This window comes from Ictalurus punctatus, chromosome 20 (assembly GCF_001660625.3).
Source record: "Ictalurus punctatus breed USDA103 chromosome 20, Coco_2.0, whole genome shotgun sequence".
Lineage (NCBI taxonomy): Eukaryota > Metazoa > Chordata > Actinopteri > Siluriformes > Ictaluridae > Ictalurus > Ictalurus punctatus.
Window position 1 is genome coordinate 23,011,770 of NC_030435.2, and position 15,251 is coordinate 23,027,020.

Here is a 15,251-nt window from a genome sequence, read left to right on the forward strand (position 1 = left end):
GAGTAATTTGTTGCACGCGCTGTATAAACAGTACGAGTACAGCGCAGTGAATTACCGCTACGAGCCCAAACACGAGCTCACACTCGCACAGACAGACCTCACGCCGGTTTGTTTACACTACTCGAGAGCAGTTTGAGAAACAATACGGATTCGGTTCACGTCGTTAAGATGCAACTCATCCAGAGCATTAGCTGTGCGTGGATCGTGTAGGCGGTTTTAGCTAAAAGCTAGCTAAAAATTTTCCCCTCTTCAAAACATTAGCTAGTCTCATCACACAAGCCAGACCTCTAGTGATTGGTCAATCAACATGACGAAGACCCACCCACATTCACAGACGCTCTTTGATTGACATGGCAGTCGACTAACCTGCAAACACATGGGCGCTTTCTCAAACACTTTTGATATCGTCCTTTGACAAATCGCTCGTCTGAGATTTCCTCGTGGAAATTTTCACGAATCGAGGTTTCCGCGGTTTAGCGTGACCGCCCGACAGATGCAAGATGGGAGGGAGGGGGCGGAGCTTTCAGAGAGTCCACCGATATCGGATAGTTATGCAAAACGTCAATCGTTTCAGATCCGTGTGTCGATCGGTTCATCTGCGGTTTTCATTCAGGAGGAGAATAAGAACGACGCTCTGTTGGCGTGTTTTGTGCGAGAACTTGGCGGAGTATTTCGAATTTAAAAACGCAAAGTGCCTATCTGAAGATTCCAGTTATTGCCGGAGTCATGTAGCGTTCACAATATCAGACTGTCTATCTGTGAGGAAGTAAACGGCGTTCAAATTTAATGTTAGTCATCAGAATTGTGTACATACACTCGATGTGTTTTGGCTTGTTAATCAATTAAGCCACGCCCTTATTTCATGAGGTCACCGTACATGGCTTGGGTCTTAAATCCACAGCACCTGGAAGTGATATTGTTATACTTTTATTTTTTTTTGGTAAGTTTTAAAAAAGACTTCAGGTTGTTAATCATAATTATAACCAAAACTCAGACGAGTTCCGTAAGCATTGAACATTTTATTGACATTTTTGTTCAGCTTCCAATTCATCCACAAAAAAAAAAAAAAAAAAAAAAAAAAAAGCAGCTGTACATCGACAAAAAACTTCCATCATAAATGTATTTCATAACAAAGTGCTCAGTCACACACAACAAATAAATTAAACGTGATTGTATTCAACCGTTAGAGATATTTATATATATATATTAAACAAAAAAACAAACAAACAAAAAAAAACTTCAGTCGTTCACAATAACATCGAAAGCTTTTTGTTTTCTTGGACCATCCTTCAGTAAACGCTCATGAAAAGAGAGAACAGTTACAGGGTCACGGTGCAAGACATGGTCAACAGAGCGATGAAAAGTTCCTCACGCTTTCCTCTAGACTCTGACCTGATTGGTTGAGAGGGTGCAGTGGGCGGGGTTTGTCTCAGGCATGGCTGATGGGCAGCTGTGTCATCGAGTGGGGAAGGAGTGGCTGGAACACCAGCGACGTCGGAGACTGAACTGGAAAAGAAAAAAAAAAAAAACATACGAGTGCAGACGTTACAACGGTGTGCTGCTCGCGCCGTGACGGAGCAAAGAACGTGGCAGTCACGTCAGATCAAACGTCACGTGCGCCTTCAAACAAAATACTGGTATAATGGGATCGTGTGAAAGGAAACCAGCAGGCGCCTTAAAACCTGCAACAGGATTTCCAACAAAATGTTGCCTATGAAAATAAGTGATGAGTCAGTGCAGCATTACACGATGGTTAAGGTCAAAACTTTTTAGAAATAGGCACCACATTAATGGTTTAAAAATTAACCGTTAATTTAAAATATTTATATATATTTTAATCCACCATTCTCCCGGTACATATTTTATTTAACGTGACATTTTATTATATCACGCACATTAAATATTTAAAGTTGTACACTCGTATTTTGAATATTTAAGCCTTTTTACTCCTGAACGTGTCACACACACCCTCCACCAATATTGGCACCCGTAGCAGAGAAGGCGGTCAAAAATTGTCTTCAGTGTTTAACCTCCAAAACTACAATCTGAAGTCACCGACATCACAAGCTGTTTGGAAGGGTTTCAGGAAAAAAGCCTCTACTCTCATCCAAAAACAAACTCGAGCGTCTTCAGTGTGCCGATACTACTGGAACTTCAAATGGGATCGGGTTCTACGGTCAGATGAAACCAGAATAGAGCTTTTTGGTAATAAACACAGAGGTGGTTTTGGTCACACAGAGAGGTAGCCGTATGGAAAAGTCCCTCATGTCCACGGTTAAATATGGAGGAGGGTCTTTAATGTTTTGGGCTGTTTTTCTGCCAGAGGACCTGGACATTTTGTTAGGATACATGGCATCATGGACTCCATCAAATATCTACAGATATTAAATGAAATCCTGACTGCCTCTGACAGAAAGATTAAAATGGGCCGTGGTTGGATCTTCCAGCAGGACGATGATCCAAAACATCATCAAAATCAACACAAACGGTTTACTGACCACAAAATCAAGGTCCTGCCCTGACCATCCCAGTCCCCTGACCTGAACCCCATAGAAACCCTGTGTGGTGAACTGAAGAGGAGAGTCCACCAGCGTGGACCTCCAAATGTGAAGGATCTGGAGAGATTCTGTACGGAGGAACGCTCTCAGATCCCTCGCCATGTATTCTCCAACCTCATCAGGCGTTATAGGAGAAGACTCAGAGCTGTTATCTCAGCAGAGGGAGCTAGCACAAAGCATTGACTAAAAGGGCGCCAATAATTGTTGCACACCTATATTGACCAAACATTTCTTTTATATCCATGAGAGCAGAGTATCTTGGTGAATTTTCTGAACAGACGATTACTTGAGAACGTTATCCGCGAGTGAATTTCCTCCACGTTTGCGGATTGAGAGTTACGTTACAGTGAAGAAGCGAGACACACACCAGGGTTGAACTGACCGTCCATGTACGAGTGCAGAGCGGTGAGCATGGGCGTGTCGACCGGAGTGAACGCCGTGTACTGCAGCTCGTCCATCAGCGGCGGGGACAGTCTGCCCGGCTGCAGGGACGACACCGGCGCCGTGGACGAGTGGTTCGGGCTCACGTGCTTCTTGTGACGCGCTCGGCAGTTCTGAAACCAAACCTGAAGAACCACAAAAAAAAAAAAAAAAAAAAAAAAAACAGCGTCAAAGTGATTCTATTTCCAGCTCATCTAATCAAAACTCGCATCAAATGTACAGAGCGTAACAATCAACCTGAGCGCAAGGTCCGAGTCAACGACAGTCACATTTTCCGGATTATAAATTACCCAAGCGTAAGCCACGCCCTCCGAATCTGTAGCAAAACTCTTCTATATTAGCACATGTTCTGTAACGTGAACAAACCTGCCTTCAGATGTGAAAAAGCCACACGATATTTGACCCTAACATGCAAACTGTTCACACTCCTCGCTTGTTTTAAATTACATGCTTATACATGCATTCGAATTCCTCCTGATGAAGTTTTAAATAAATGAACTCAACCCTTTCCAGTTTCCCCAAATATTAGCCTCGTTAATCAACACGAATACAAAAACATCCTGCATATTGATGTGAAGAGCTTTTCGTTCCCGAGCCCTTCACGCAGATTTGAATGAAAATGGGTCGTTACGTTCAAGTTGACATTTATATGCCGACTGCAAATAAATAAATAAATAAATAAATAAATAAATAAATAAATAAATAAATAGAAAATCTTCGAAGACAGGAACGTACATTAAGAGCGTACATTTTCCATACAAAGTTTAAAGAATTCACCTACACCAACATGAAGAAAAATATTGTAAACGACTCCGGTACAAATTAACGAGGCTTCTTTGTCCCGGAAATAAAGCCTGGGTGTTTTAGTTGGTTTTGTTTTTTTTAAAACTTGATTATAATATTTCTACGCTGTATTTCACCTGCTTACCTGAATAACTCTGCGGCTGAGTCCGGTCCTTTCGGCCAGCTTCTGCAACGTCTGAGCGTCCGGGTTGTTGTCCTGAGCAAACTGAGCCTGCATTACCTGACACACACACACACACACACACACACACACCTGATTTAACATGTGCACATGACAATACAAAACAGATATCCTTTAACTATTAATCCGAAAATATCACCACAGCACACTATCACAATATTTAGCTTTACGAACACCGATTCATGATTTATGTTTAATTAAGACTTCAAGAAGTTAATAAGTAATAAAGAACTAACTGCAGAGTCATTTAAAATGTTATTAAAGTACCGATGAGAAGCAGAACACTCGGCGTATCCCGACATGCCGTATATGGATAGCAATACGCAGCTCGTCATGACCTGGCCCAGGCCTGCGGTAGTAAATAAAGGTGACGTATAGATGAGAACGAATGAGAACGTGAGCACTGACCTGCAGCTGGTCCGCCGTGAAGCTCGTCCTCGCTCTCTTCGCCGGCTTGGGCTGGTTTACTTCCTGTTCCGAAGGGACAGCTCCTTCTACATTCACGCCTTTTCCTGGATGGAAACGTGAGATGTCCGTGTGTCAAAAATGACCGTCACTAAGCAACAAAAGAGGCTTAAAAACAGCCGATATTTTCTAAACGTTTGCCGAGAACAAAACGACAAAATACGATTTGGAATTTTTACTTTCGACATTTCAAAAGAAAAGCCTGAAGTACATTTTGAAAACCCTCCACATGTCTCTAGAAACTTTTTTTTTTTTTTGGGGGGGTGGGGGGGGTGGGGGTGGGGGGTGGGGGGGGGGGTTACAAGGTGATTATGCAGCAGCAGACTGAAGTGTAGGGTTTTTTTTTAAACATTATTTCGACTTAAATATTAGCCGAGCTAAGGAAGCTAATACGTTAGTGGTCATTAGCGCGCCAGATAACAGGGTTCTGGGAAACGTTAACATACAAACCTGTGAAAGAAAAAAAAAATTTAATTTCTAATGGACAAATATGTCGAGTTAAACTATAATTTTGGGGGGGAAATAACTATAGACTCGAGACCCAATTTAACCCTTTCTCAGCCTCCCTAATGTCAAAGTTCATGTTTTCCTATTTGATGATGGGGATTAAGAAAGAAAATAATGACTTAACATTCAATAGCGTTTTAATTCTTTTTTTTCGGTCCTTTGTTACTGTACTTCACTTGTAGCTTTTGCTCGGTACATTTCAAAAGACAAATCCCTAACTGCTCCTCTAAAGCGTCACATTTATAGAGTTTTCAAAATATTTTTTATTCAAAAAAACTCCTAAGGAACTAAAAAGTCCTAATTAGACAAATCCAAACTAAAACAGAAGCGATGACGAGAATGAGACTTTCCCAAGCAGGGAAGAGTATCAGGTTACATGAACCTTAACAGCTCGAGAACAAAAACATACATGTGTATAGATGCAAATATTTCACAAATTGAAAATGCACGCTTTAGGTAACACATCCTGCCATTTATTACACGTCTAACGATGGCCTGTTTAGAGTGTCGAGATTTACTCGAGACAAACGTTTAAGTAGGAAGAGGTTCAGCCGATAATTTAGACTCAACCTAAATAAGTATTAGCCTATATAGATATACTTCTGAGAGAGAGAGAAGAAAAAAAAAATGCAAATAAATATAGACTGGAGACACAATAAGACTTAACCATAGCTGAGAGCTCAGGCGCCATTTTACGATCAGGAATTCAAATCAAAACAGCTTTCTTTTGAGCCTTTCTTGCACTTTTAGTAAATTGCAGAGTTTATAACTCGAGTTAAGAATTTTAACGTTCTACATAAACTAAACCAGGGGATTCGTTTATACGATACTGTAACTGCGCTTTCACTTTTAATTTGAATAAAATTCCACCACCTCAGCAATTCACAAAAGGTGGTCTACAAACGGTTTACAAAACCAAGACTGAATCATTTGGAGTTTGAGTGACTGCTCATAATGAACTTCCTGTAGTGTATCCTGTAGTGCTCGACTTGTCGTCCTCTTGTCTAACGGCCATTTGTATGGACTATATTTTACTACATTACTTCTCCAGTTCAAAAAGGAAAGAAAAACGTCGACGTCTGAAACGTGAATATGAGGATCTGGGAATCCCTGAATCATCGACTGTAAGCTTTTTACATCTCCGAGCGTAATCCATCTCTCTCTGCGTTCATCAGAAATATCTATTCAGATCCGTTAACCTTTCCACGTTGCACGCTCCAAACCACAGGACCGTCGTCGGAGGACTCGTGCTGGTCTACGGATGAAGACGTTTTGGTCTTGCAGCACTCGTATCACTGTGTCGCGCTCTACCAGCTCAGCCCTGATTAAAACCGACGCGTGTGAACGAGTGCGAGAAGTTCTAACCGTTCTCCATGGCACGTTTCAGGTTGTCCAGCATGCGGTCGTAGTGCACGCGGCAGAGCACTCGTTCGTCCACCAGAGCGAACTCCTCTCCTGTCGACAGCTGGCGTTTGCAGGAGAAGCAGGCGAAGCAGGCCAGGTGGTAGGTGTTCCCTTTGGCTCGGCGAACCCAGTCGTTGGAGTGGATGTTCCTGCCGCAGTGAGCGCAGCGGGTCCCGTATTTCCTAAAAGCGATAATAAATTACATTAAAAACAAGGTGGTCACTTTTCCTTGAACGTAGAATACCTTAAAGCAATTTCTTATACTACTATATTTAACCACGATCACTGTATTATTTTTTTAAGTCAGTCAATCAATTCAAGCCTAAAATTAATGATAAAATGGGCATTAAAACTAAACGACAAGCTTAAACTGAGATCATAAATAGTTTGACAAACGCGAAAGCTACACTTAGAGATGCAAATTACATTTTCAAGCCCGATGCACCTTTAAAACCTTTAGGCATAGTACATTTTTGGTCAGCTTACACAGCCTGGCGATCAAAAGGAGTTTCGTGCTAATTGTTTGGAGAAACTACACTTGATCTTCCCCGTGTGCCCTAAAATAACATTAAATATTTGAGTGAGAGTCTAAAACTTTACATATAAAAGCAACTCCTACATAATGAGATGAGAGAATGTTAGTACCCCGGTAAGTACTCGTTGATGTAAAGGGTTATTGGAGCATTGATGATGAGGCTTGTATATCATTTTTTAAAAGTAAAAGGTAGGCTTAGGATGAGCGAATGAGAGGAAGCGCACACTGGAAGTGATGGTAACTTATGGAGAATGGAGATTTATGCTAAATTATAGAGAGCAGATGTCTAGAAACTAGTCACAAAATTTATCCAAAAGATAAGACAGATTTCTACTGAATCTGATGCCGAGATTTAAAAACAAATGAAGCAGACGGTCGATACGGCAAAAATACCGCATCATGAGATATCTTCATGAAGCAGGATGCACATGGTATTTAACTTATTTATTCAAAGTATTACAGACCAAAAAAAAAAAAAAAAAAAAAAAGCAGGATGTAAAAGTGATGCAAATCAACTACTGAACAGTAAATAGTTAGCCTACTATTACTAAGAACCATCACTGTGTCACAGAAGCAAAGCTCTGACAAAAATTATACAAATTCATAGTGAATTTATCAAGATGAGTCATACTACCTCCTACTTTTATCGTATTTATAAAATTAAGAAAAAAACAACTAATTTCTGAAATGTGACGCAACATTGTGACGTAACGCCAACACAAAGCGTGCACGTGACACCGAAACTGAACGACAAACTTGTTGTTTTTAAGAATTTAGACGTTTAATGCGGCACAGCTAAGCCGGTAAAGAAGTGTTGGATCATTTAGAGAAGAAGAAGAAAGAAGAAAAAGCCATGTACTTGTACCTGAAGTAGTCAAGTTTACAGAAAATCTCTTTTTCTTTGATATAGCAGCTGATGTGGCGGCCGAGTGACGTCTGACACACGCTGCACGAGAGACAGCGCACGTGCCAGCACATGTCGTTTACCTGTACAAAAACAAAAGCACAGGTAGCGCAGAGTTAGCAAAGCATTTCACCTGCAAAATTATCCGTGTTTCCACAAACTACAAAAATCGAAAATATATAGGCCTAGCTACAAGCTAAAAGTGAAGCAGGAGGCTAATGTAGGTTTTTTTTTTCTCTTAAAAAAAAAAAAAAAAAAAAAGTTATCACATGTAGCATGTATATTAGCCGAGCTAATTAAGCTAGTCCTCATTAGCACGCCAAACATGGCTCTGGAGGAAGTAGCACTAATAATAATAATAATAATAATAATAATAATAATAATAAATTAAAAGTAAGCGTGGAGAATGTAAACATTTTTAAACCAGAAATTCTGTATATATTTAGCCTATATAACTATTTTGTAATAATACATATAAATAACATCACGACATTATTTAACTCCCACTATTGCACTTAATGTCAGGTCATAATACATGTGAAAAACTTAATAAAATTAAATATATAAACTCTTTTTTGTTTTTTTAAAAGAAGGCTTTGTTGCTGGGGAAACATTGCAGAGAAATGCCGGGATTTTATTTATTTTATGTCCATGTAAAAATGAGTAGAGATATTTTTACAGTTGCATGATGTTCTAGGAAAACAACATGCTATTAAATGATTCGTTTGTTTATAATTGAACTCCATGCCAGCTACCAGGGCTATTTTCACGATGAGAAACAGGTTCGAATGTAGCAAAAGAAAAAAGAGGAAAAAAAAAAAAGTTAACCTTCTATTTAAAATATTATATTATATTATATTATATTATATTATATTATATTATATATTATATATAAATTAAATCTGGCCCTCACTCCATTAAAAATGTCATATCAACTAATAATAATAATAATAATAATAATAATAATAATAATAGTCCTAGAGGAGCTGAAACCATCACAAGCCATTAAAGTGTGCCTCAAATATATTGGACTTTCTATTAAATGTTTTTATTTATGTATTAAATATCATTTCGTGTCTTACCTTGAGCAGGTATTTGTCTACAATCTCCATCCCGCAGCTGGTGCAGATGGCTTTCTCAGTCATGGCATGAGGTGAAGAGACGGTGGGCGACGAGACTGAAGACGACGGACACGACACTTCTTCCAAAAGGTCTTGAGTTGAGCTCTGGAGATATGAAAAATAATTCATAATGATAAAATAAAAAAATGAGAAACATGTTTAAATGTTCTACACTTTGGATAATCTAGCCTACATGTTTGGGCAGTTGGCTTGGAAGACAAACGCAAATGAAGTTTTTTTGTTTTGTTTTTTTTTTTTCCCACCCGACTTACAAATATTGCTCCATAAAAGAAAGAATATACATATATTTTTAATATTAAACCCGCTCATTAATTACCAAAACGTTTCCTTCTTGCAGGAGTGTGTGAGGTTTGCAGTTTTGCGGCATGGTGAGCAGCAGGAGAGAGAGTGCAGGCGCGTCGGGCGGAGAGTCGCGCGCTCCGAGCCGCCGCCCTTTTAACCTCTGCGGCCGCCCCGTTAATAACCATGACAACAAACCCGGTGCAAAAGATGCCAACTCCCCCCTCCGAAATGATCACAACACACACACACACACACACACGGAGCTCTTGAGATAATAGCAAGCAGTCTGCATTCCTTCTCCTCCTTTTCAGATGAATGCATGCCAAAGAGCTTTCATCTGACAGCTTATGAAAAATAAAGCTTCAAGAACGTCCACATGCAAGGAGAGGTGCGTTGACTTGACTACACTTGGCTTGTCGGTGCATTGCATGATAAATGACGAGCAGGTTGCAGCACACCTGAACGTGATGATGCCACGAAGGGAAATAAATAAATAAATAAATAAATAAATAAATAAATAAATGCTTCCTTAATCATTAACATAACTAGAATGCATTTCACATCACAAACTGCTTGATGTTGCAGAAATACAGTTTTAAAAAAAATAAAGTGTTTATTATTATTATTATTATTATTATTATTATTATTTTATTTTATTTTATTTTATTTATTTATTTTATTATTATTATTATTATTATTTTATAGTGTACCTTTATAAATGCCGCGTGTAGGTAGCAGACCGCACTGCACGAAGAAAAATTTAAATAATTTAATTTAAAACAAGGTTTTTCGAGGTTGTTACTATAGACTGGTCAAATATAAAAACCGAATTAGGAGTAAGAGTTAATCCAAGCACAAATGTGAAACTTTAAAGAGATATTTTTCAGGTTTTCGGTTGAAGTCGCAAAGCAAACTTGATTAACTCCACAAAACAATTCAATAGTCTATATTAACTATATATTATATATTATATATAGTAGCTCAGAACAAAATAAACTAAACACTAAATGACGACACCAGACCAGGCAGACTTCACTCTAGGTGTTGGAATGGTTGAACACCGGTGATTTTTGTGCAAGTCGGAAAGCTTTCTCCAGAAACCCTTGTGTCTGGGTTGTTGTTTTTCCCTGAAGGTTTTTTTTAATCACTTACTTTGCTCTCGGTTCCAGACTTGAACTCTTCCACGCCGGGGCAGGAAAGCGTCTGCTCATCTTTCCAGTACATGGTGTGAAGGTTTGCAGGTTCAGGCTGTCTCAGATGGCTTTGTGTGGAGCATTACTGCAGGTATTCCACCTGTGCGTCTACACCACGATTTAACAGCAACTCCAGTTTGGGAGGAACTTTTTTCCGGGGCTTTTTTCTCCACCATGGCCGCACCTCCTTGGCACATTTACACACGCCTATTATTCAGAGAGGGGGGACAAAAAAAAAAAAAAATACAGGAATATACAAATGAACCCTCCTCAGATTCGCAAAAATCTAATTAACGGAAATAACGTCTATTTTCGGCGTTTATTTATTTATTTATTTATTCATATAGGAGCTTAACATTAACACTCTAGCAGTCTTGAAATTGACGAGACGTTGTGCTGATAACACGGAATAACAAAGTGAATTGTTTTAAATCCAACTTTAAAAAAAAAAAAAAAAGAAAAAAAAAAAACTTTTTGACTCCAATTATTGAGCGGTGTCTCGCCGAAAATGATTTGTCGCAAAAATAAATAAATAAGGCGTATATAGGCTATGTATATTTATTTTCAGGTTCATACTGGGGAGAAAACAAAAAAATATCCTCTTGCCTTCTGGTTAAAGACAAACACAAGGAGCACTGATTGAGTTTGTGGTCATTACGGCTGTTGCAGTTTTCAGTTCTTTAAATAAAAAAAATAATCCGCAAATTGGATTAACTGGTGCCATGTGAGAGAGTTCATTCCTGCTCTTTACCACCTGAGTTTGTTTAGTGTTAAACACGGATTTAAGGAGGAAATCTTTATTATAGGCTAGGGGAATGTCCTTCACTTGTGTTCCGAAATAGTTGACGTCATACAAATATTCAAATACACGAATTAATATATTTAGAGGCTGTTTGACTTTATGCTTAATCTTGGATTAAAATTTTATTAAATCTATTTTTACAAAAAAAAAAAAAACAGTTAATATGACGTCTGATTTGAACTATTTAGATAGATTTTAAATAGATTTCAACATTTAGGATTTTTTATAGCTACAAATCTTTCTTACAAAAAGCTATTGAGACTATTTAATAATAGTTTGGTTAAATAAAAGCTTCTTTTTAAAAAAAAAAAAAAAAAAAAAAAAGTGTGGTCGTGTAGTAACTAAAACCGATGCAATCTGCATTACTCGATATAAACATCCTTGTAAAAGTAATAACATCTACAGCATTCATAATAAAAAAGGAAAGAAAATGTAAAAAAAAAAAAAAAAAAAAAAGGATGCAACTAATATTGACTTAATAACAGAACTTTAAAAATATTTCGGTGGTACATTTTATATTAATTCTACACTTTATTATCAGTTATATTTCAATTTAAATGAACAATTACCAGATTTAATGATAGTCTAGATAATCATTGCAGCAAATGTTCATATTCTGTTATAAAGAATAATGAGTATGGCTTTTCGGTTGTTTTTTTTTTTTGTGGATCAGAGAGTACAGGTCTAATAACATTCTTTAAAATATTGTGCAATGAATTTAACAGTCTATGATGTTTTATTTTATTGTAAGCAAGCAGAATGAATGGAAGTCCACTGTGATATAATGTTCGTATTCATATTTAATGTTGGTTTTCTTCCATAAATATAAACTTTAGTTAAATATAGCTTTGGAATCTTTTTTTTTTTTTTTTTTTTTGCAGGGGTGGGGGGGTTCTTTATTTAGGGTGGGGTTGGGGTGATTTTTGTTGTTTTTTTTCTTGAGTTTTTCCTGTGTGTTACAGTATGGATGCAGCTTTGACTGGAACCAATCTCTAATGGGTTTCTTCTCGTAGCTGTAGTTTTTAGAAAACCACAAGGCCGGTGTGGATGATGGGCTTTAATATTGCATTTCAGTGAAGAATATACACATGTCTCGAGGTATACACGTCAAAAGCCGGGGTGGGGATGTTGGGTGAGGTACGTGAGCACATAAACAAGACCGGTATTGTCTGAAGATGAAGAAAAAGTCAAGTGTATGACGTCACCGGGTTGTTTACCAGCCTGAGCCGCACAGGTTTTTGTACGCTGTCCTCGGATTTCATGCTGAAGTATTGTGTTTTATCTGTCGAGATGTTGAAAGATAAATGACAGCCAGTGACGACGGTGTTTCTAAAGATGGTGACACCACGTCATAAGTTAATAGAGAAAGACTGGCCAAGGCATTGTGGTTACATTACAGCCTGTAACATCTCATTTCACATGATTAACTATACACACATGGATATTGTATCACAACCCATACCACACACATACACGTGTACACTACACTTCTGTATTTCATGTGAGATCATGTCTTTTACTGTCCTTTCCTGTAAAACCTTTCTTATTCCAAATCCACCTCAAAGTCAGGCTTGAGTCGCTGCCGAGCTTTTCTTATTTCTCCAACCGTTCCTTCACGTTTGTTAAGGTTCCTTGTGGTTTTTCTCACTTTGAACGCAGAGACGTAAAAAAAAAGACCTTGTTATAGTTTCGAAGGACTGTCCATCCATCTATCTTCTATACCACTTATCCTTTTCAGGGTCACGGGGAACCTGGAGCCTATCCCAGGGAGCATCGGGCACAAGGCGGGGTACACCCTGGACAGGGTGGCAATTCATCGCAGGGCACAATCACATACACATTCATACACTACGGACACTTTGGACACACCGATCAGCCTACCGCGCATGTCTTTGGACTGGGGGAGGAAACCGGAGTACCCGGAGGAAACCCCCGCAGCACGGGGAGAACACGCAAACTCCGCACACACAGGGGCACGGTGGGAATCGAACCCCCGACCTTGGAGGCGTGAGGCGAACGTGCTAACCACTAAGTGTGTAATATGACAAGAGTACATACTTTTAGTGAGTGGAAAGGGAACTGGGACGCTGAAGTTCTGAAAATAAATCTATCTGAAAGGTCAATACACAAATCAAATAGGAACTATATTCTCATCCAAATCTTCCAACCTACAACCGTATAAACTTTAGGCCACGCCTCCTACCTGAGTCTGATCCTGGGGGTACATTGGGCACTAAATGTTTTGATTAATGTTCAGTGAAGAGAAACTGGTGTAAATGTCAGTATTTGGCAACGTTTGTTGAGCATATTGTCTTCGAGAGAGAGAAAAAAGAGAGGCCGGTGAGGGAAGGACTGTTTATAGCGGCTACAACGGAAGTGAGAACCCGTTTCGCAACAATAATCGTAACTATAAACGGATGGAAAGTATCCATCGCTGTGGTATAAAAGCAACAAAACACTTCAGAACGTACCATATACAGTAGGAAATGAATAAACTTCTTGGGTGGGAACAGTAATGCTGCTTCATAATACCACCCTGTAGTTGATTATTTTCCTATAACAGCGTGACACGGAGTGTTTTATTCTTTTTACACCACAGCAGTTATCCAATGCTAACAGTTCTCTTTTGTTTAGTTATTAAAACGCGAATACAAAAGAAAAGTCATTGACATCAATCAGATTAAAAAGCCTTCTGCAGTGTGAAAAGCTCAACCACCCTGGTGGGACTATTTTTTTTCCTTCCCAGACGTTCATTCATAAGGTTTGGGACGGCTGGAAGTGGGGGAGTGGTTGTAGTGCGTGTAACTCAACACTGAGGGTCTGGGAGGTGAGGGTCTCAGAACTCTACCGCTCCTGCAAATAGACTCTGACAGGTCGATCCGGGGAGCGCCGTGGTCATGTTTCCTGAAACGCTGAAGCATTGAAGCTGGATGCCAGAGGAAAAAGCAAAGAAAAAACTCTTAAATAAAATGCAGTTTTTCTAATTCATGGTTTGAGGTAGATTATGGATTTGCTCAATTATAATCTGAGATAGGTTACAGTTATTCTATTCATCATGTGAGTTAGTTTATGTGTTTAGGATTTATTTTTAAAATGCCAAGTGAAGTAGATTATGGAACTGATCAATCATGTTCTGAGGTAGATTAAGATTTTTTTTTAAAAATCATCAAATAAAGTAGATTATGGAGTTGATCAATCATAATCTGAGGTAGATTAAGAAAATAGTTAAATCATCAAATGAGGTAGGGTTTGAATATAGTAATCTGGGATAGATTATGCATTCTTTTTAATCAATACCTGAGGTAGATATTTGTGGTTATGTTTGTTTTTAATCGTAATCTGAGGTAGATTATGATTCGTTTACTCATCATGTGCGGTAGGTTGTGGATTTACAAAATGATAAACTGAGGTAGATTATTTTATAAAACCATAATCTGAGGTAGATTACGAGGTAGATCCTGATTTATTTATTTTTTTTAATAATTTGAAATAGATTATGTTTTTTTAAATTCGCAATTTGAGCTAGATTATTGATTGGCAAAATTATAATCTGTGGTAGATTATTTTAATCTGAGGTAGAATGTGAGGCAGATTGCAATTAATATATATTTATATTAATTCATATATATTTGATGTAGGCTAGATTATGATTTCGTTAATTTAACCATGTGAGGTAAACTATGGATTTGCAAAATCTTAATCTGAGGTAGATTCTTTTATGTGTGGAAATATTTTATTATTATTATTATTTTTAAATAATCATTTGAGATCGATGATGATTTTGTAAATTCATAACGTGAGGTAAATTATGGATTTAAAATCTAGAGCCCTTTGAGAGAACCCTTAAAAGGTTCTATGTGGAACCCTACATCAGAGGGTTTCCCTATCAAAGATAAGTCTTTAAGAAGCTAAGAACACTGAACTCCGCAAGGAACCCTCGGAGAACCCTTTGCTCAATAAGAGCGATTGCGAGATTTCTTTGCGATCATAATGTGAAGTCAGTCGTAGTCAGAGATGTAAATCACAGACTTCT

General features: G+C 38.3%; 1 protein-coding gene and 1 long non-coding RNA gene across 4 annotated transcripts; one reads left to right on the top strand and one right to left on the bottom strand.

Moving 5' to 3' along the window:
- Positions 1–1,273: 1,273 nt before the first annotated feature.
- lhx8a (LIM homeobox 8a) lies at positions 1,274–10,636 on the bottom strand. 3 transcript variants are annotated; one of them, XM_017496077.3, is made up of 8 exons: positions 10,376–10,636; positions 8,882–9,025; positions 7,761–7,882; positions 6,322–6,542; positions 4,393–4,496; positions 3,928–4,023; positions 2,941–3,124; positions 1,274–1,506 (listed from the first exon to the last, which is right to left on the bottom strand). In XM_017496077.3, the coding sequence occupies exons 1-8, from the start codon at positions 10,445–10,447 to the stop codon at positions 1,430–1,432; spliced, it is 1,020 nt and encodes a 339-aa protein (XP_017351566.1). In that variant the 5' UTR covers positions 10,448–10,636; the 3' UTR covers positions 1,274–1,429. The 3 variants fall into 3 exon arrangements, with proteins under 3 accessions (XP_017351566.1, XP_017351565.1, XP_017351567.1); XM_017496076.3 differs by having other exon boundaries at positions 2,926–3,124; XM_017496078.3 differs by lacking the exon at positions 10,376–10,636 and adding an exon at positions 9,258–9,366 and having other exon boundaries at positions 2,926–3,124.
- Positions 7,627–9,355, top strand: LOC128628810 (uncharacterized). Its single transcript, XR_008393055.1, has 3 exons — positions 7,627–7,750; positions 8,919–9,010; positions 9,279–9,355. It is a non-coding gene; the product is annotated as an uncharacterized LOC128628810 (long non-coding RNA).
- Positions 10,637–15,251: the final 4,615 nt, after the last annotated feature.

What these genes read in the sequence shown, in the direction of transcription:
- lhx8a (XM_017496076.3), bottom strand. Translation starts at nt 10,447, where the DNA reads ATGTACTGGAAAGATGAGCAGACGCTTTCCTGCCCCGGCGTGGAAGAG. An exon ending in AGTCTGGAACCGAGAGCAAA is followed by an intron (nt 9,026 to 10,375) that starts GTAAGTGATTAA and finishes TCATATCTCCAG; the next exon opens with AGCTCAACTCAAGACCTTTT. An exon ending in TCAGCCGCAGAGTTATTCAG is followed by an intron (nt 3,125 to 3,927) that starts GTAAGCAGGTGA and finishes GTGGTTCTTCAG; the next exon opens with GTTTGGTTTCAGAACTGCCG.